At 45.5% G+C, this 19,682-nt stretch overlaps 1 protein-coding gene across 1 annotated transcript; it reads left to right on the forward strand.

Moving 5' to 3' along the window:
- The first annotated feature begins 12,938 nt into the window (after nucleotides 1-12,938).
- NAGS (N-acetylglutamate synthase) lies at nucleotides 12,939-19,557 on the forward strand. The gene is made up of 7 exons (XM_027872681.1): nucleotides 12,939-13,424; nucleotides 14,579-14,853; nucleotides 15,194-15,407; nucleotides 16,087-16,267; nucleotides 16,737-16,908; nucleotides 17,181-17,363; nucleotides 19,026-19,557. The coding sequence occupies exons 1-7, from the start codon at nucleotides 12,957-12,959 to the stop codon at nucleotides 19,177-19,179; spliced, it is 1,647 nt and encodes a 548-aa protein (XP_027728482.1). The 5' UTR covers nucleotides 12,939-12,956; the 3' UTR covers nucleotides 19,180-19,557.
- The last annotated feature ends 125 nt before the right edge of the window (nucleotides 19,558-19,682 follow it).

A 19,682-nucleotide genomic window follows, 5' to 3' on the forward strand; every position in this document is an offset into this window, starting at 1 on the left:
GAGAGCATCAGGCTGAGTTCGAGGCAACCTTATAGCTATCTGACCTAATGGGACCTGAGAGGTCAGGCCCGAAAAGCACTTCCAAGCCAAGCCTTCCTGGGTGCTTGGAAATCCACCAACTGCAGGGCAAGAAAGGAATTAGGGGGAGAGGGGAGGCTTACACACTTTCCAGTCTTAGCTGGAAAAGAGCTTGGGATTGGGCAGTTTTTCCTGGTCAGGGAACCATTTGATGAGGTCTAGAAATTTAGGGCTGCTGGGACCACAATATCACAACATGTGGGTCCTGCCTGAATGAATTCAACCCAAGTCTTCTTTCAGCCAAAGATAAAGGTTTATTAAAGATCTGCCATATTGGCCAAATTCTTAAGGAATCTGAACATTTGTGAGCTATTGGTTAGATTCTTAAGGAATCTGAGCCAGTATTTTTAATTCTTTATAAACACTTTGGAGCTTTGTTAAAAAAAAAAAAAGTTTTCTAGAATTATCCTGCAAATCAATCCATCAGGTCCAAGAATTTATTTCCCTACCAGTCCTTTTGTTTTTTCTTGATATTTTATTTTTTCACAATTGCATGCAAAAAACAATTTTTAACACCTTTTTTTTTTTAATTTTCAGTTCCAAATTCTCTCCATTTCTCCCCTCCTTCCCCCCTTCCTGAGAGGGGAAGCACATATTTTTGATAGGATCATAAGATCTAATGTCATCCTTTTGTGTAATTTGATGTATAATATTTTGTCTGGAAATGCTCTCATGGAATCTCTACTAACAATAATGCATCAAACAAAATTTGGGAAATATTATATAATAAAGAGTTGACTTACATAGTAGGAATATGCTAGGTTTAAATCTAGCATTGGTGTCAGAATGACTATGGACAAATAACTGAACAACAACAATGCTTTTATAATCTTCAAGTTCCAGACAGAACATTAATGGATACACAGCCACAAATGAATAGTGTCCACACTAACAGACAGCTAGGGGGCATAGGCTGTCTACCATGCCAGAAATCCATTTCCCTTGGCAAGTCAACCCTTTAGAATCCTTAGCTTATTCTAAGACCTTCTAAAGTCCAGCCTTTCTCATTTTCCCCAACATGAGTTATCAGTGTCCTTCCTTCAAATCGCCTCAGTTTACTTATGCGTATAGCCAGAATGCACCTTCCTCTAGGATATAGGCTCCCTGAGGGCAAAGACTGTCTTAAGGGTTGTTTTCTTTGTATCTCCAGCACCTACCTCAGTGTTTTGTACATCCTAGGCACCTAACATTTATTGATTTGAATTGGATGTAATTCATTTTGACTGAGAGGAAAGTTTCCTTTTCTAAACTTAATTCTTGATCTCTCTCTCTACCCAGGACCTAGGACCCAGGTCCTCTGAATCCCAATCCAACACTTTTTCCATTGTACCACATTGTCTCTCTCGCTACAGGGCTCAGTAAATTCAACCGATATTTAATGCACTCCTACTGTGCCTGTTTTGTGCATGTCTTGGCTTTTCTCTGGATTTACTAGAGAGTGTGTATGTATGTGCATGTATACACACAGGCACACAAATGTCCTCTTGGGTAGATGGACCACAGCCACCAAAACTATGCTCTGGGCAGCTAGGTGGCACAATAGATAGATCTCCAGCCTTGGCATCAGGAGGACCTGAGTTCAAATCTGGCCTCAGACACATAATACTCACTAGCTGTGTGACTCTGGGTAAGTCATTTAACCCAAGTTGCCTCATCAAAAAGCAAAAAAACAAAAACAAACAAAAAAAACCCCATATGTTCTTCTTCCTTAGAAAGAAGGAAACTCAGGCATCTATATTTTTCCCCTAATCCTCTACTGGTTTCTGGGCTTATTTGCCTTCAATCCCCATGCTCAGAATCTCTCTAATTCTATCACCTCTGGAGTTGGGTTGGGGAACAGATCTTGGTCCCAGATGGGAGAGAATGGAAGATACATGGGAATTGCGGGAAAAGAGTGACCCAGGCCGACTCCATCTTGTGACTCAGTTCTGGATTGAATTCAATTCCCTTTCTATTCAATTACAAGTCTAGTCCAATTTCTGTCTTTTGAGAAAACTTTATTCAATCATGGGAATTGTGAGAAAACTTTATTGCATTGTTTGAACCTAGCCCTTCATGCCTGGGAAGCTGGACCACTTTTACCTGTTGCTTAGAGACCCTTCACCTGGGTTATGCTGACCAGAAACTCAGCCAGATCCAAAGACTGATTGAAGGAGTTTTTTCACAATTATACATCTCAAGCAACCCATGTGTCTTATCTGAAAACTGGTCCCAGACTAGTCAGTCAGTTACTGTTTCCTTGTTTCTTTGATTGCATACAGACATTTGGGGGGGGGTAAGAGACCTTTTTTTCTCATTTCAGGGAATTTCACCTGTTCACTCTCCCCCTTCCCAACTTTTGAAATTCACTCATCCCCCCCCAATTGGAAAGCCCCCAATCTTTCCTCCAATTAGAAATCAGATTACCTAATCTTATATCCTGGTTTATATCCTGTTAATTGATTTCTTTTATTGCATTAAAAAAAAAACCTTGTATTTGGAGTCCAGCACCAAACTGAAGAGGCCTGGTCCTGATTTGTTATGCGATTAGCATGGATTGCTTAATAAATCAATATGCTCAGAAGCTCGAACCTTTGTTTCCTCAGTTATTTCAGATTTCACTCATCACAGCTAGTAGGCAATAAGATGGGAAATAAAGTGAGGAAGGCACAAATGCTTTGGAGAAAGTGAAGACCTGACTGGGATAGGGGATGGTAGGGGGGAATCCTAAGAATTGAGGGGGCCAGAGAATGAAGGACTAGGCTCCATAAGACAACCTTGGATCATTTTATCCCAGATTATCATTTTATCCATTATTTATAAGCTCAGAATTTGAAGGCATGTCTTGGGGACCAAATGCTGGAACAATATAAGAATAGAGTGACGAGAGAAATTTCACTCAACCAGGGCCTGGGGGTGGCAGCCTGTCTCGGGCAATGCTGGGCTAGCACTACCACCATGTGGCCACAGAGGGTAATAGCCCTTCAATCTGGACTATTCATTGCGACTAGCACCCATTGGTCCATTGGCAACAGAAAACCAATATCTCAATAAAAATTAAACATTTTCCTCAAAAAATGAGCTTCTTAAGAATAGGGACTGTTCGTTGTCTTTGTATCCCCAAAGCCTAGCATCATTCCTGGCCTTTAGTAAGGCTTGATAAATCCTTATTCATAAGAACTTCATACATACATTCTTCACCTCTTCTGTGGGATGGATACATATAACATCCCTCAAAATACAGATATAAATACAATACTTCAATACCAAACATACACAGAAAAACACCATTCCTCTCTACACACCTTCCTTTGATGGCCCTAGTCAGGAAGATTTGCATTCAAATGTCTGCTCAGACACTAGCTGTGTGGCCCTAGGCAAGTCATCTAAACCTCTCTCTGCCTCAGTTTCCTCACCTATAAAATAGGGATAAGGGCAGATAGGTGTCTCAGTGGATAGAGTGCCAGACATTTGCTAGCTGTGTGACCCTTCGCAAGTCATTTAACCCTGTTTGCCTCAGTTTTCTGAACTGTAAAATGAGCTGGAGAAGGAAATGGCAAACTGCTCCAGCATTCTGCCAAGAAAACCCCAAAAGGGGTCATGAAGAGTCAGACACGACTGAAAAATGACTAAACAACCACAAAAACAGAGGGTTCTTGTGAGGAATAAATGAGATAATATTTATAATATAAATTTATTTCTATTGTATATTTATATAATATAAAATTATAATATAAATTTATAATATTTATAAAGAAGATAGCACAGTGCCTGGCAAATGAAGCTCAGTGCTCATTTTTGAAATAACATCATTTAACTCTACAAGCATCTAGCAATCATCTTGTCTCCATCCTTAGACTACACACCAAATTCCTCCCATGTCCACTTCTTCCACCTCCTCTCCCTCCCACGGCTCTCTCTCCTTCCCCTCCTGCCATTTGGCTCTCATACCCACTCTTGGACTGGAGCTACACTGTGCTAAGGTCCTTGGAGAGCTTGTTCCCAGAGACAATGACTTTTTCCACTGTCCTCATGCTCCTTGACCTTTGCAGCATCTGGCCCTGGTAGCAACCTTCCTGATACTCTTTTCTCTTATTGTAGGATCATATATTGAGAGCAGGAACTTTAGAGGGCCATCTAGTTCAATGCCTTTACAGATAAGGAAACTGAGGCACAAAGAGATCAAGTGACTTGTCCAAGGTTACACAGGCAGGAAGTAGCAGAGTCAGGATTTGAACCCAGGTCTTCTGACTCACAATCTAACTTAGAACCAATCTAATCTTTCTATTGAACTGCATTGTCTCTCTCTTGCTGCAGGCTCGGTAAATTCAACCAATATTTAATGTACTCCTACTGTGCATGTCTGGCTTTCCTGGAGAGACAGACAGACAGATAGAGACAGAGAGAGAGACAGACAGACAGGGAGAGATGGAGAGAGAGACAGAGAGACAGACAGAGACAGAGGCAGAGAGACAGACAGAGATAGAGACAGGGAGAGACAGACAGAGAGAACCAGAGAGAGAGAGAAAGAGAGAGAGAGAAAGGTCAGTTCTCTTAGGTAAATGCACAAGAGCTATCAAGTCAAGCCAGTGTATCCACACCCACTCACCCTCTCCCCACTGTTCTCTGGCTCCTCCCTGCTGTCCCAACTCATTCTCCCTCCTTCCAGGATTGGTCAACAGCACCTTACTGTAACAACCCCCAGTCCTAATCTCTATATCAATGGCTGGTGGCTGGGGGGGAGAGGGATGTGAAGTTTAAGTGCCTCAATCCCACTAACTCTCAGGCTCTGAGGGGTAAGGACCCCTGCCCTGAGACCCTGTACACTTATGCCCCTAGACTCTGCTCTAAGGAAAACCAGGTTGTGGATTAAAAGAATTGAAAACCAGCTGCCCAACCGTGGGGAGCAATCTATCTTTCAGTGAGAGTCCTACTAAAGTTCACTGACCCTGCTCACATTTCCCTTGGCAACTAGAAACATTGTCTTTTTATTTATTTACCCCCCACACCCACAATTGAGTAAGAAGGACCCCCTTAGGCCAACCAGCTCTTCCCCACCCCCCACAGGAAAAAAAGAGTGAGGGGAAGCATGCATTAGGTCTGTGAGGTTAGAAAATTGCCCAGGTTTAATCATTGATTTGGGGACCATCCCTACCTCTTATTGGCTGCCCAAGGGCACAACCCTCTTGGCTGAGGTCCTGGCACTGTGCCTGGGGACACTAAGGGGTAGTTGGTCCATCCCACTGAGGGACATGAAAGGGATCAATACCAGGGGAACTTCAGGGTCATTTTTGGAGGATGGAGCTACAGAAGCAACATTTTCTCACTGGGGTTGGGGCATAGGAGAAAAAGGCCCCTACCAGAAGTCTTTCTTTGGCCCCTTAATGAGTATTTTCTCCCTTAGAGAATTCTTTGGCAGTCACTGGATACAGATTCAAAAGAAGGAATTAAATTAAACCCAAGAAAATAAGTTTATTATAGGATGAAAGAGCAAAGCATGCAGTGGAATTACCACTGATCTTGGAGCCAGATGATATAGGTTCAAGTGCCCACTTGGACACTTATTAGCTATGTGATGGTAAACAAGTCACTTGACCTAAGGATCATTTTCATCATCTGTATAATAATACTTACACTACCTACATTACGAAGCAGTTGTGAGGAAAGTGCCTAGCAAACATCAAAGCTCCTTGTAACTCCCAGTCTAACAGAGATGTAGCCTCTGCCCCCAAGAAGCTCTTATTCTGAAAGGGAAATAAGTTTCCAATCTGGTGGAGTTCCAATCTGATGGAGTTGCCATCTTAGAGACACTAGTCCAATAGAAAAGGTATAATCAGTCCCCTTAGCGAAGCTATTCCCTGCCTTCAGTAAACTCTGGGCTGAGAGGGAGAGGATAGCTCCTGGTCCCAAAGAGCTTGTATTCTGGTGGGGGAAAATAATGACCCCTTCCTTCATTTTGACAGTAGGGAAACAATTCCTGACCTCAGAGAACCTGTAATCTGATATGATGAAAGCACAATTCCTGACCTCGGGGTGTGTGATGAGGAAAACACAGTCTCTATCCTAGGGGTGCTCCTTGTCTGAAAGGTGAGACTGGATTCCCACTCAGGACAGACATGGACACAAAGACAAGGATGGACCCTCTAGATCCTTAAGTGAGGGTTGGTCCCTTCCCTTTGACTTTCAGACATGCCCAAGTTTCTCCCATACTTCACAAAAAGAACCATGACTGTACCCTATCATTCCCTTAAGTTATCTCTCCTCCCTTTCTCAGCCAAACTCTAGCAGAAGATGAAAAAATTGGTGGCTTCCATTCTGTCTCCTCCTTCACTCACTTCCCAACCCCTCAACACTCACCTGAAGCTGATCACTCCAAAGTTATCATTGCTGACTTAATTTCCAAACCTGGTGATCTTTCCTCAGTGGTCATCCTTCTTGCCTTTTCTGCTGCATTCTTGATACTACTGATCACTCTTTTCTAAATACTCTCTCTTCTTTGGGTTTTTGTGACACTACTCTCTTCTGGTTCTCTCCCTACCTCTCCAATTAATTCTCTTCAATCTCTTTTGCTGGATATTTATGCTTTAAGATCATTATGCTTTAAAGTTTGCCAAGCACTCCACATTTATGACCAATCATTTGCTCCTTATCCCAGCCCCTAACTATGAATATCCCCCAAGTCTCTACCTGGAGCCCTCTTCCCTCTCTACACTCAGTGACCTCATAAGGGTTTATCATCAGAATGCAAATGACTGTTCATATCCTCTGACCATTTATCAATTGGGGAATGACTCATATTCTTATAGATTTGACAAGGTTCTTGATGTATTTTAGATATGAGACCCTTATCTGAATAAAAATTTTAACCTCAATTTTCTGCTTTCCTTCTGATCTTGGCTATATTCTTTTAGTTACACACAAACTTTTTTTATTTAATGTAATTGGAATTATCCATTTTATACCTCATACTGCCCTCTATATCTTGTTTATTCATAAATTGTTCACCTATCCAGAAGTCTGACAGGTAATATGTTCCATGTTCTTCAAATTTTCTTGTAATATCTCTATATCTAGGAGGTCATGTACCCATTTTGACCTTATCTTGGTAAATGATATATTGGTCTATGCCAAATTTCTGCCATACTGCTTTCTAGTTTTCCCAACAATTTTTTACCAAATAATGAATTCTTATCCCAAAAACTTGTTTTTATACTTGTCAAACACAAAGTTAGTATAGTCATATACTGCTGTAAATTGTATGTTTATTATGTTCCACTGATCTGCTTTTCTATTTCTTAGCCAGTACCATATAGTTTTGATAATTACTGCCTTATAATATAGTTTAAGATCTGATACTGCTAAACCCTTTTCCTTTACATTTTTTCCATTAGTTCCTTTGATATTCTTGACCTTTTGTTCTTCCAAATGAATTTTGTTATTATTTTTTAGCTCAGTAAAATAATTTTTGGTAATTTAATTGTGATGGCATTGGATATATAAATTAGTTTAGGTAAAATTGTCATTTTTATTATATTGGCCCTGCCTACCCATGAACAATTAATATTTCTCCAATTACTTAAATCTGATTTTTTTTGTATAAAAATGTTTGTAATAATTAATTTTGTTCATATAATTCCTGGACTTGTTTTGGCAGGTATTTTGTGACACTACTTCCAGGTATTTTATACTGTTTAGAGCAAATGATGAACAACTCTGTATAACCGGTCCCATATACTCCCCAGAGCTTTAGTTTGGAATCACTAACTGCTTAGGGGACATTTCAAACTGTATATCCCAAAGACATCTCAAATGCAACATGTCCAAAATAGAATTTATTGCTTTCTCACTTCCAAACTTTCCTATTTCTGTTGAAGGAACCATCTTTCTTACAATCTTGCAGGTCCCTAATCTTAGTAGTATCAAACTCAAATAGAAACAGAGCCACCAATCCATCCATAAGGATCCCTGTCAGCCACATGTTGACTTAATTTTAAAATGTAATGTTATCTATTTTTGTCATATTTATACTTATTGTGTTAAATATTTCCCAATTACATTTTAATCTGGTTCCACAGTACTTGGGAATATTAGACTTCTCGTACTGGGCCTCGAGTCAGGAATTTCAAATCTGGCCTCAGACACTTATCAGCTGTGTGATCCTGAGCAAGTCACTTAACTTCTGTCTGCTTCCATTGGCTCAAATGTAAAATGGGGTTAACAGCCCCTGCCTCCCAGGGTTGTTGCGAAGATCAAATGAGATATTTGTAGAGCACTCAGCACAGTGCCTGGCACATTAGACACTTAATAAATGCTTGTTTTCCTTCCTTCCTTTCTCTTTCTGCAACAGCTCTCGCATCTAACCCCTTTTCTTTACTCACACAGTTACTAATTTAGCTCAAGCCCTTATCAACCTCTCACTTAAACTATCATAGTATTGTCCTCCTAATCAGTCTTCCTGCTTTCATTCCTCTAATTCTTCCTCTACCCAGCTGCAAAAGTGATTTTCTTTATGCACAGATTTGTATGTGTCACTCCCCTACTCAATAAACCCCAGTGGCTCCCCATTACCTCCAAGATCAACTATAAACTCTTTTGTTTACCTTCTGAAGTCTTTCACAACCTGGCCCCAAACTATTTTTCCAACCTCATTATACATTGCTTTCCTTGGTCTTCTCTCTGTTCCTCAAACATATTACTCCATCTCTCATCTGTAAGCCTTTGTATTTATCATCCCCCATAAACGTGGAATGTACTCCCTTCCTCACATCCCCCAGTGGAATTCCTCACTTCCTTTAAGAGGAAGCTCAACAGGCAGATTTCAGAAAAACCTGGAAAGATTTACATGAAATGATAAAAAAGTGAAGTAAACAGAACCAGGAGATGGTTGTATTCAGTAACAGCAACATTGTGTAATAATCAACTATGATTGACTTAGCTCTTCTCAGCAATATAATGATCCAAGACAATTCCAAAAGACTCATGATGAAAATGCTACCCACATCCAGAGAAAGAACTGATGGAGTCTGAATGCAGATCAAAGCATACATTTTCACTTTATTTTTTTCCTTTTGCAAACTGTTTCTTCTTTCACATGCCAATTCTCTGTGTAAAGTAATTTGGAAATGCATTCAACAAAATTGAAGTCACCTGATTGGTGATCTCTAATGATTGGCTTTTACACCAGGACAAATTTAAATTTGAGATGTAAGGGGCAGCTAGGTGGCACAATGGATAGAGCTCCAGCCTTGAAGTTAAGAGGACCTGAGTTCAAATCCACTCTCAGACACACAACACCTACTAGCTGTGTGACCTTGGGCAAGTCACTTAACCCCAATTGCCTAGCAAAAAGCCAAAAAAAAAAATTTGACATGTAAATCCTGAAAATTTTTCCCTAAGCTGTGATTAGTGAAACTTGCTATTTCAGGTAAAAGCTCATGGGCTATAATTGATTTTATTTTGAGTAGTCTGATGGATCATAATAATACATCCATAATCAATAATCCACCATCTGAGAGAAATGCCACAAGCTACTCAGAGAGAATGTGATACAGGTGGGAGGTCTGCCTCTGGGGGGAAAAACTGAGAGGACGGTTTTAGCCTCAGTCTAAGATGGGATCGTCCCGGCTCAGTTTCCCCATTACGTTCCTTTGAAAAGGAATGTTACCTACCTGGCTATTCCTGAGACTGGCTATGAGGTGGATTTGATACTGCATAGTTGGAAAACTGTGAATTATCTGAATTCAAACAGAGCTAAGGATGTTTTATCCTGTCATATTTGGGCCCTAAATCTTGTCCCTGCTTTATCCTTTTATAGCAAATTTCTATAGTGAGAGCAAATAGACAATAAAAGATACGTAAGATCTTGCTGTTTTGACCTGAATGCATAGTCATTCAATACTCCAAATAACTAAAATTAAATCAGAAACTTCTTCAGTTCGGTTTGGGGAAGAGAATTTCAGTGCAGTCAATTTTCTTAGAGGGAGATAACCTATTTGGCCTAATCATTACTTAAGTATTCTCCCAAGTCTTTTGTTATAATTGAAATAAAAGTCAGTCTCTGGCAAATTCATTTTCGTAACTATTGAAGAGTGGGAAGCAATGGAGGGGGATGGGGGCGGGGTGGAAAACTTCTACCAGCAAAAGTGTTGCTTAAACTTTTGAGAAAGTAAGGAGATCAGATAATCCTGCAGGTCAAATGTGAATGATTTTAATGGGGCTTTTGTACTTTCATTTCTCCCTATATTTGGACCCTGTACACTTGCTTGTCAGATTTGTGTCTTTCATTCTACAGGCCATTCACCTACAGTTGGTAGCAAACCATGGGTACCGGACAATGTTCCCCTATCATCCCCTGGATGCAGCCAGGCTCGGTTCCAGTCAACCTCCTCTTTGAGACCCCTCCAGGCAGGGACAGTTCTATACCCCTTGCCAGCAGGAAGCAGTTTCAGAATCAGAGATCTTCACTCTTACCCCAAAAGAATTTGGGTTCCATTTGTTTGAGGGGGGAATATGGGGCACTGACAATGGACCGCTAAAAGGCCCTAGACTTTTCCAGGTGACCCAGGTCCCCGGTTCCCAGATCCCTGGCGTTCACCTGGGGTACCCAGCCCTTCTGGGTGCTTCTCTGTTCACTCCTTGATCACTGTATACAAGTGTCCATCTTGCCCCCATCAAATGCTCAGATTCCTTAAGAGTCTGGCCTGTTGTCAATACAAGTGTCACAAATGAGCAGATTCTTAAAATCTTGCCCACCTCAATAATAAACCTTGTCTCTGACTGAAAGAAAGTTGGATTCATTTGAGGCAGGACTCACTTATTCTGCCCTTGAATTTTGGGGTTCCCAGCATCCCTAGACCTCAACAAATGACTTGCCCTGGGTCACACAGCTAGTAGGCATCTAAGGCCAAATTTGAACTCAGGAAGATGAGTCTTCCTGACTTCAGGCCCAGCACTCTATCCACTGTGCCACCTAGCTGCCCATAGATATAGACATATAAACATAAATACTAGTGTATCCTTGTCAGATTATAAGCTACTCAAGAGTAGAAATTGTTTCAGCCTTTGTATTTATATTCCCAAGGCTCAGCACAAGGCCTGGCACATAGTAGGCATTTAATAAGCACTTGCTGATTGATTGACATCAATGAGTCAATAAATATTTATTAAGCATCTCTACTTGCAGGCGCTATGCTAAATCCTAGGGATACAAATAAAGGCAAAAGACAGTCCTGCCCTCAAAAGAGCCCATTATCTAATGGGGTAGACAACAAAAAGGGAACAACTATTACATATAAACAAGTCATATATAGGATAAATAGAAAATAAACAGAGGGAAGATACTAGAAGGAAGGATTGGGAAAGGCTCTGTGTAGAGGGAAGGATTTTAGTTGGGACGTGAAGGAAGCCAGGGCACCCAGGAGGTGGAGATGAGGAGGGAGAGCTGTGAATGCACATCAAGGGTAGAAGGATGAGGAGAGGATGAAGGGTTAGGGATTCAAGACCAAGCTTCTTGAAGGTGATTGTTTCAGGGAAAGTCAAGACTGGGGAAAAGGGGGTAGAAGGGGATCCTGACCCAGGGGAATGCCTGATGCCAAAACTCAAAGACAGAGTAAGGCAAGGTATAGGTTTTCAGATTGTCTGGATGATGTCAGGTAAGATACTGGTACAAACCAGGTCTGCCTCAAAGATAAGGAGGAAATAGCCACTGAGGGTGGGCAGGGCTAAGGAAGGGGGGAAATTATCAATATTGCTGATCTCTGTGTCAGGAGCAAGCTGATTCTAAGCAGATCTGGACCCAGATGGGGTAGTGGAGAGAGAAGGGGAAAAGGAGGGTTAGGAGGGAAGATGAGTGAAATAGGGGGCAGACCACTAATAGGGAGGGAGATCCTTGATGACTTTGGTTCATTGACTTGCTCCCCTCCCTGAATCCCCAAGCAGGAAACAGGAAAAATCAATCCAGTTAGTTAGAAGTACCACATTGCTTTTCCCCCTCTCCCTCCCCTTCTCTAAACTCCAGCTGAGGACAGCAAGTGATAGAAAAACAAACTAGAGCCTATGTTTACATGGGGGAAGGCAGGGGAATGGAGGAGATGACCTGTGTCATTATCCCATGGGATACTTGACCTTTGAGTGTAGGAACTGAGAGTGGTCATTCCATAACTGGGCAATCCTGAGTTCCAGGGGAGAGTGGATGGAAGCCCACAGAACTTTGGAGGAGAGAGATTGACCTTCGAAACCCTCCCCCCCAATCTCCTCTAGTCCACTCCTCCTCAAACCATGCGTCCTCATCCCTGTCCCCTCTCCCGCTTCCTATCCTTCACTCCTGTCCCAATCCTTGTTCCAGCCCTCTGCCCTCTCTACTCTGATCCCCTCACTCTGGTCCAAAGGAGACCAGTGGAGAGGGTCTGGGAGCCCTTAATTCCCAGTCTTCCCTTAATTTTTTCTCTAATTCTGCAACTCTCCCTCAGCCCCTGGACCCCCAGCTCCTCTCCCACCCACCATCAATATGCTCTCCCTTGGCCCCACCCCTGCTACCACGCTCTTCTGGCCAAGTCTCCCTTCCTGTTCTGTTCCTGGAACCGACCCTGGCTGCAGATCAAAGGCTGCCTAGCTCCCACCGCCTTATCTCAGGGACCGCATGACTTAGGACTTACTTGGTTGTCTTTCCCGGGCGGGGGGAGGGATGGAACACCTGGGTGGCCCTTCTCTGGGCCCCGCCTCCTGACCTCGCCCCAAATAGGTCACGAAGCCGAGTTCTCCCCTCCTTCACCCCAACACCGCGGGGATCCCGCCCCCCAGCTACCTCGGGCCTGGACCCCGCCCCCCTGAGAGTTAAGAGTGTCCCCGGAGCCGGGTGCAAGGTCCATACTGTCGCAGGCTGAGGGGCCGGAGGGGTTACCATGGCGACAGCTCCGGTGATTCGCACCCTGGCCGGAGTGGCAGCCGCTGCAGGGACAGGAGCAAGTTCGCGGCTCCCAGCCCTGGAGAGTGCCCGCAGATTCAGCAGTAGTTCCAGGAGACGGGGATCTGGGGGTGCCAGCCCCGGTCGCCTCCTCAGTACTGCCCAAGTCCGGACCCAGCTGCCGAGACAGAAGGCCGAGCGGGATTCCGAAGAGACGGCCGGTGACAAGGGACCTCCTCCGGGAGTGGGACCGCCTGCCACCACCACGTTCCCGGGTCCAGCCGCCGCGCCGCCCCCGCCCCCGCCCGCCGTGGCCCCCGCGCCGCACTCCAGCCGCTCGCTGGTCCAGCGGGACATCCAGGCGTTCCTGACCGAGTGTGGGGCCAGCCCCGGGGAGGCGAGGCACTGGCTCACCCAGTTCCAGACCACTTATGAGTCGGCGGATAAACCTTTTGCCATCATCGAGGTGAGGCACGTCCTGGAAAGAAACCGACATTGGCATATCTCGATATGGGGCTTGGCAAATCGCGACAGGAAGCCTGCCATATCACTGGTTGGGGCCGATGGGCAAACCAAAATGGGGCTCCGTATATTAGAGGAGCTGGGAAGGAGGTTGTGGATGGCCCCTAGCAGGTTACATGGCGACAGAAATGGGGCATTAGTGCAATCAACTGAGCACAGGGCACCTTTGGCCCTGCAGATAGGCAGAGTGAGTGAGATTGGAAAGGAACTCTCCCAGCTTCGGACAAGCCCATCTTGGGAGGTCTTTCCTTTGGCCGGACTACTGACTATTAGGGTAATGGTGGGGGATGTTTCCCAGATTTGAGTAGGGGTGGGAGAAGTAGGGTAGGCAAGCGGAAACTGGGCAGCAAGTAGGATACCATGTGAGAAATACAGAAACCAGTAGAGTTGGGAAGGAGCTGGAAAGAGACATTGGATTCAGAGGCACTAGCAGTTAAGGAAGGAAAAACAGGGCAATAGCCTGCCCGTCCTTGGCCCACCCCCAACAACCAGTGCCCCACCTACCTTGCCCTATGTAAGCCCTGGGGTCCAAGGCCACCTCTAAAGAGGGGGAGGGGAATATTGAAGGAACAGGATGAGATTGAGGGGTGGGGAGAACAAAGGGTGGGGCACCAGTCCAGGAGTGAAGTGCAGCACTAATCAGGGCTCTGAGGACTGGGCATATGGTCTGGAAGGAAGAAAAGGGAAGGATCCTGGAAGATGCTGCTAAACCTCCAGAGGCTTAGGGCCATACTGAAGGCCTCCCATGGCTATACTACCGGGGGTGGGGGGGGGCCTGAGGGGGGGAGAAGCTAGAACCCTGAGGAGAGACACCAAGGACTGGGGCAAGGACAAAGGGGCATGGTCAGCAATGGACCCTGGACACCTTAGCAGATGGCAGCAGACGAGAATATGGGATCATTATGTAGGTACGAGGGCACTGGTGTAGACATCTGGGGCGGGGGGCTGACAGAGGACATTGGCATTACACAGTGAAAGGCTCAGATATCAAGGATACCAAAAGCAATAGCAACATTGAGTCACATAAGGGTGAGAACATTAAATGCACACAGGATGGTTGGGCTATTTCCAATGCTCTCATCACCTCCTCCTCTGAAGGTGGATGAAGCTGTGTTCAAGAACAAAGAGGCAGTCCTAAGTTTGGCCTTTGCTCTGGCCTTCTTGCAACGAATGGATATGAAGCCACTTGTGGTTCTTGGACTTCCAGAACCCACCGCACCCTCTGGCTGCCTTTCATTCTGGGAGGCCAAGGCCCAGATGGCTCAGAGCTGCAAGGTCCTTGTGGACTCTCTACGACACAATGCAGCCACTGCTGTGCCCTTTTTTGGGGGAGGGTCTGTGCTGAGCGCTGCTGAACCTGCCCCCCATGCCACGTAAGTGCCTTTCATTTCCCCATCTACTGTTCCCTAGGCACATTCAAGCTTCCTTGCTACTACCCATTACTAATCACTCTATGCCAAGTACGTAGCACCCACCCTCTGAGTTCCATGGCTAACTCGGTCTATCCCCTGACCCTAGCAGTACAATTCCCTAGCTCTTCTTTGCAAACCCATACCAGGTTAACAGTAACCTCCTTTCCTAAGCCCATATACTTCCAAACCTGCCACTTCCCCACACATCAGAGTAAGCTGGTACTTTGCCTATCTGTGCCTCCTGCTCCCTGAGTTATGGAACCCCAGACAGCTGAGCCCCTACTGCAACTCTTACCTGCAGCTATGGTGGCATTGTCTCTGTGGAGACAGACCTGCTAAAATGGTGCCTGGAGTCGGGTAGCATCCCCATCCTGTGTCCTATTGGCGAGACAGGTGTACGGCGCTCTGTGCTGCTCAATTCCTTGGAGGTCACTGCTGCTCTGGCAAAGGCTCTGCTGCCCACCAAGATCATCTTCCTCAACACTACCGGGGGCCTACGGGATGCCAATCAGAAGGTAGAGCACATCCACCTTGCCAATCCTCCATTTTCCTATCTCTTCATCCCACCTCGACCCCAGGAACTTGGGTCTTGATCCCTGTCTCAGTCTCACCCAAGTAAACAGCAAAATTTGATTGTCCCTTGCCTAGCCCCCTTTGTTTACCTCTGGTGTCTCACCTTGCATTTGTCCCTTCTGGGTTCAGGGATGCCCAGGACCCCACACTGAAAGGGTCAAGTTGATATGCAGGCAACCTGTTAAGATCAGACCAGCCTCTGAAATTTTTTTTTTTAAGTTTAATTATTGCTTTTTGCTTTTATGCTTGTCATTTCCTTTAACATCCCTTACTCTACCCCCACCAAACTCAGGGCAACCACGTCTGACAATGAAGGGAAATGATGTGCCCATGACTACAAAGTCCTCAACTCTCTCCTAAGAGGGAGGGCGCTTCCTTTATCAGTTCTCCAATATCCTTACATTAGTCCGTGCATGGTTCTTGTGATTCTGTTGTCTTCATTATGTCACTTCACGTGACCAGCCCTTGAATCTGGGGGGTACACTATGGAAAAGGGAATCAATAGGACGGCTGGGAAATCATTAGAAAGAAGGATCATGACAGGAAGCTCTTGATCAAGGTCTGGGCTCAGAGAAAGGGGCTAGTGATAGGTTCATTGTCATGCTCTCTCCCTGTCCCTAGGTTCTGAGTAATGTGAACCTGCCAGCTGACCTGGACCTAGTGACAAATGCCCAGTGGGTAAGCAGCAAGGAGAGGCAGCAAATGCGGCTCATTGTGGATGTACTAGGCAGACTATCCCATGACTCCTCAGCTGTCATAACATCTGCCAATACCTTGCTTACCGAACTCTTCAGCAACAAGGGTAAGCCTAGCCGGTGGGGAGATATCTACCAAATGAATGCTACCTGCAGGATGCTGGTGGACATGTTAAGACTGGCAACCAAAGATTTATAGCAATACACGAGGCAGGCTCGTTGCAATATCCCTTTGGTTACTTTTCCCCCCCTAGTTAGTTCCTATGGGTTCCAAGGGGAAGGTGGTGACACCAGCATGGGGAGATTTCCCAGTCGGGAGACTGGCTATACCAAAATGGAGATGGAGTTATTGGGAGATACTTTTTCAGACCAGGTCAGCACCACATTTTATTTGTTTCCTGGGGGAGTTTGGAAAAAAAGGGGTAGCCCACTGAGGAGCAGATAACCCTAGGCAGCCTGGGGAGTACCGGATGGGGGGGGGGGGTAATAATGCAATCCCTGTTAACTTTCCATGGCAAGGTAGAGGTGGTGAGGGGGAGTAGGCCATTTAGTTGCCCTGTTATCTCCCCGTTCTAGGGTCAGGGACACTCTTTAAGAACGTTGAGCGGATGCTTCGAGTAGACAGCCTAGAGAAGCTGGATCAGAAGCGGCTGGTAGAACTCATAAATGCGAGTTTTGGCAAGAAACTTCGGGATGACTATCTGGCCTCTCTTCGACCACGGCTGCAGTCCATTTACTATTCTGAAGGGTGAGCCAAGGCAGTGCTGACCCAGGAGTGGTGCCTATGCCATGGGTAGCATCTATGGCTCCTGAAGGTGTCAGAGAGGGGCTGAGGCAAGAGAGAACGAGGTGGGAGACAGAGGACAAATATACCCAACTATTGTAAGAATCTTACTAAAGGAACCCCTGGGAAATGTTGACAAGCCTCACAGGTCTCTGAGCCAGTGGAAGGAGAGGCCCAGAAAGCTGCCGGTGAGGTTAGGGGAAACCCTGACCCTGTCCCACTCGCCCTGGTTCCAGGTACAATGCTGCAGCCATCCTGACCACTGAACCTGTGCTGGGAGGCACCCCTTACCTAGACAAGTTTGTGGTGAACTCAAGCAGAAAGGGACAGGGCTCAGGCCAGATGCTATGGGAGTGCATGCGACAGGACTTGCATCGACTTTTCTGGAGATCCCGTGTCACCAATCCCATCAACCCCTGGTAGGCATAGGCATTGTCTATATTTTAACTTTTTTTTGGCGGGGCTAGACCATGGGGTTAAGTGACTTGCCCAGGGTCACACAGCTATTAAGTGTCAAGTGTCTGAAGCCAGATTTAAACTCGGGTCCTCCTTACTCCTGAGACCGTGCACCACCTAACTGCCCTCTATATTTTAACTCCTAAATGAAAGACACTAGATAGATCTAGATCATTTAGTCCAGATCCATTATTTGACCAATGAGAACCCCCCAAAACCTGAAGCCCATGGTCACAAAGCAAGTTAGTGACTGACCAGAATCAGGGTTTTCTGCCTCTGGACCCAATGCATTTACAATTATACCATAGCACAGATGTATGAGTGACACCCTGGGCTACTGTGCCCATAATATTCCCTCCAAGTCCAGGGTTCAAGCAGCAGATGCTATAGCTATCATAGAACTACCAAATCTGTCACCTGGACCCTGTGGCCTGGATTTTCTTCATCGCCTCCAGATACCCTGTCATTTCTGTGTGCCATGAGGCCCCCTCGCTGCAGATCCTCCAGGACTCAGGGGTTCTCCAGAGATCACAGCCATCTACCCATTCCCTTTCTTTTGTTATATCCCTGCTGGTGAGGAACAACACATTCACAGACCCATATAAGTGTAAGATTTCTGAAGGGACAGGCTCTATATTGATTGGAGCTCACCAGAAAGTAACAAAATTCAGTTTCATCTAGCAAAAGGGAAAATATGTGCAGTGATCCCTTAAGCCTAGGAAGGTACGTTCAGTCATTTCGGTTCAGTCTATACCCAGCTTGATCTCCACTCAGGTCCATGAAGTGGATTCTGCTCCTGGCCTCTCCCTGCTTCAGATCAAGTTAAACACTCTCTTCACCCTCTCAGAAAGCAGTTGAGTGCCTCTGATTCCCCAGGACCTAGTCCTACCTTAGGGCTAGCTGCTACACCCACTCTGCCCCTACTCACTAAGCAACAGTTCTATTCAAGCCTGTTGCCTCTAGGAAGTGTATTATATACAGGTAGTATATATAAGCACAGCTGATTAGCAGCTGAACAAACTTGCAGCACCTGGGAGGCGGCTTTTCTTTATATTAATTCAATGATTTCTTCCACCAAATAGACTCCTCTCCACCCCTCTGGACCAGGGGTCTGTGCATTCTTTAAAACAAAAACAGATGGTAACTGCATTTCAACGTAATAGGTTTCCTTTGTAATCCAACATACTATATTTTATGCATTTACAAACACGATTCTGAGAAGGGGTCCACAGGCTTTCCCAGACTGCTGCCGACGGAGTCCATGGCACCAAAAATGGTTAAGAATCCCTAGGCTAGACAAAGGCAATGGTTCTCCTGCATCCACTTAGCCATCCCCTGCCCCTCCCTCCCAGCTGTGCTCCAGTGGATTCTCTTCTCACAGGCAATAAGCGTTCAAGCTAAGCCAAGAAGATATTGAGGGAATACTAGCCAGCATTTCAAAATAAGAATCTGCCCCCCAGTTGGACAAAGCATGGCACTAGCCAGAAAGAGGGTAGCATAGACTTCTCAGAGTCCAAGTCCAGGAATCCTTCCCACAAGCTGGGGCAATTGGGTGTGCTGGGACTGGAGGAGGGCAGTGGTCCCATGCACTGACATGCCCATCCACTGCTCCCTTCCCACCCCAGGTACTTTAAGAACTGTGATGGGAGCTTCTCCAACAAACAGTGGATCTTCTTCTGGTTTGGCCTGTCTGACATCCGGGACTCCTATGAGCTTGTTAACCATGCCAAGGGACTGCCTGACTCCTTCTGCAAACCAGCCTCTGACCCAGGCAGCTGACAGGAACCATCAACCCTTCGGGCCCCAGCCCAACTGAATGCACAGCCAAGAGCCATGCAGAGGCAGTGGTCCCAGAGAAGTTAGGAGGCAGGCCTGGGTTTACTGGCTGAGAAACTTGCATAGAAGGGGAGATGGGAAGGCCTTGAGGCCCTCAGACTCTGGGAAGGGGAGGGAGCCAGTAAAGCAGCAGAAACAGGGAGGCTAGCCTACCTGAATGGAGTATGGGTATCTGGAACCTGCTGTCCAGAACTCTGACAGCTGTTCCAAAGCAACTAGTATCTATTTCTTCATCATGCTCTGGGAACTCCGATCCCATCAAGGCTCCTACCCAGGGCCAACTGATGTATGGGTGAAATACACGGCCACCTCCATGTGTGATTTGAGGTTTACTATCCCCAGATATTACCCTTGCCTCTTACTACTCCTAAAATTCACCATTTAAGATTAGTTTCTTCAGGTCCTAGGTTTTTCCTGAGTCTCCTATTTAAATGTTAGCTCCTTTC

Source organism: Vombatus ursinus, unplaced genomic scaffold (assembly GCF_900497805.2).
Source record: "Vombatus ursinus unplaced genomic scaffold, bare-nosed wombat genome assembly UNPS02014801.1, whole genome shotgun sequence".
Classification (NCBI taxonomy): Eukaryota; Metazoa; Chordata; class Mammalia; order Diprotodontia; family Vombatidae; genus Vombatus; species Vombatus ursinus.

Bases quoted from the DNA above. Each gene is read 5' to 3' on its own strand.
- NAGS (XM_027872681.1), top strand. From the start codon at position 12,957: ATGGCGACAGCTCCGGTGATTCGCACCCTGGCCGGAGTGGCAGCCGCT. The intron at 13,425-14,578 runs GTGAGGCACGTC...CCTCCTCTGAAG, and splicing joins AACCTTTTGCCATCATCGAG to GTGGATGAAGCTGTGTTCAA. The intron at 16,909-17,180 runs GTGAGCCAAGGC...CCCTGGTTCCAG, and splicing joins TCCATTTACTATTCTGAAGG to GTACAATGCTGCAGCCATCC.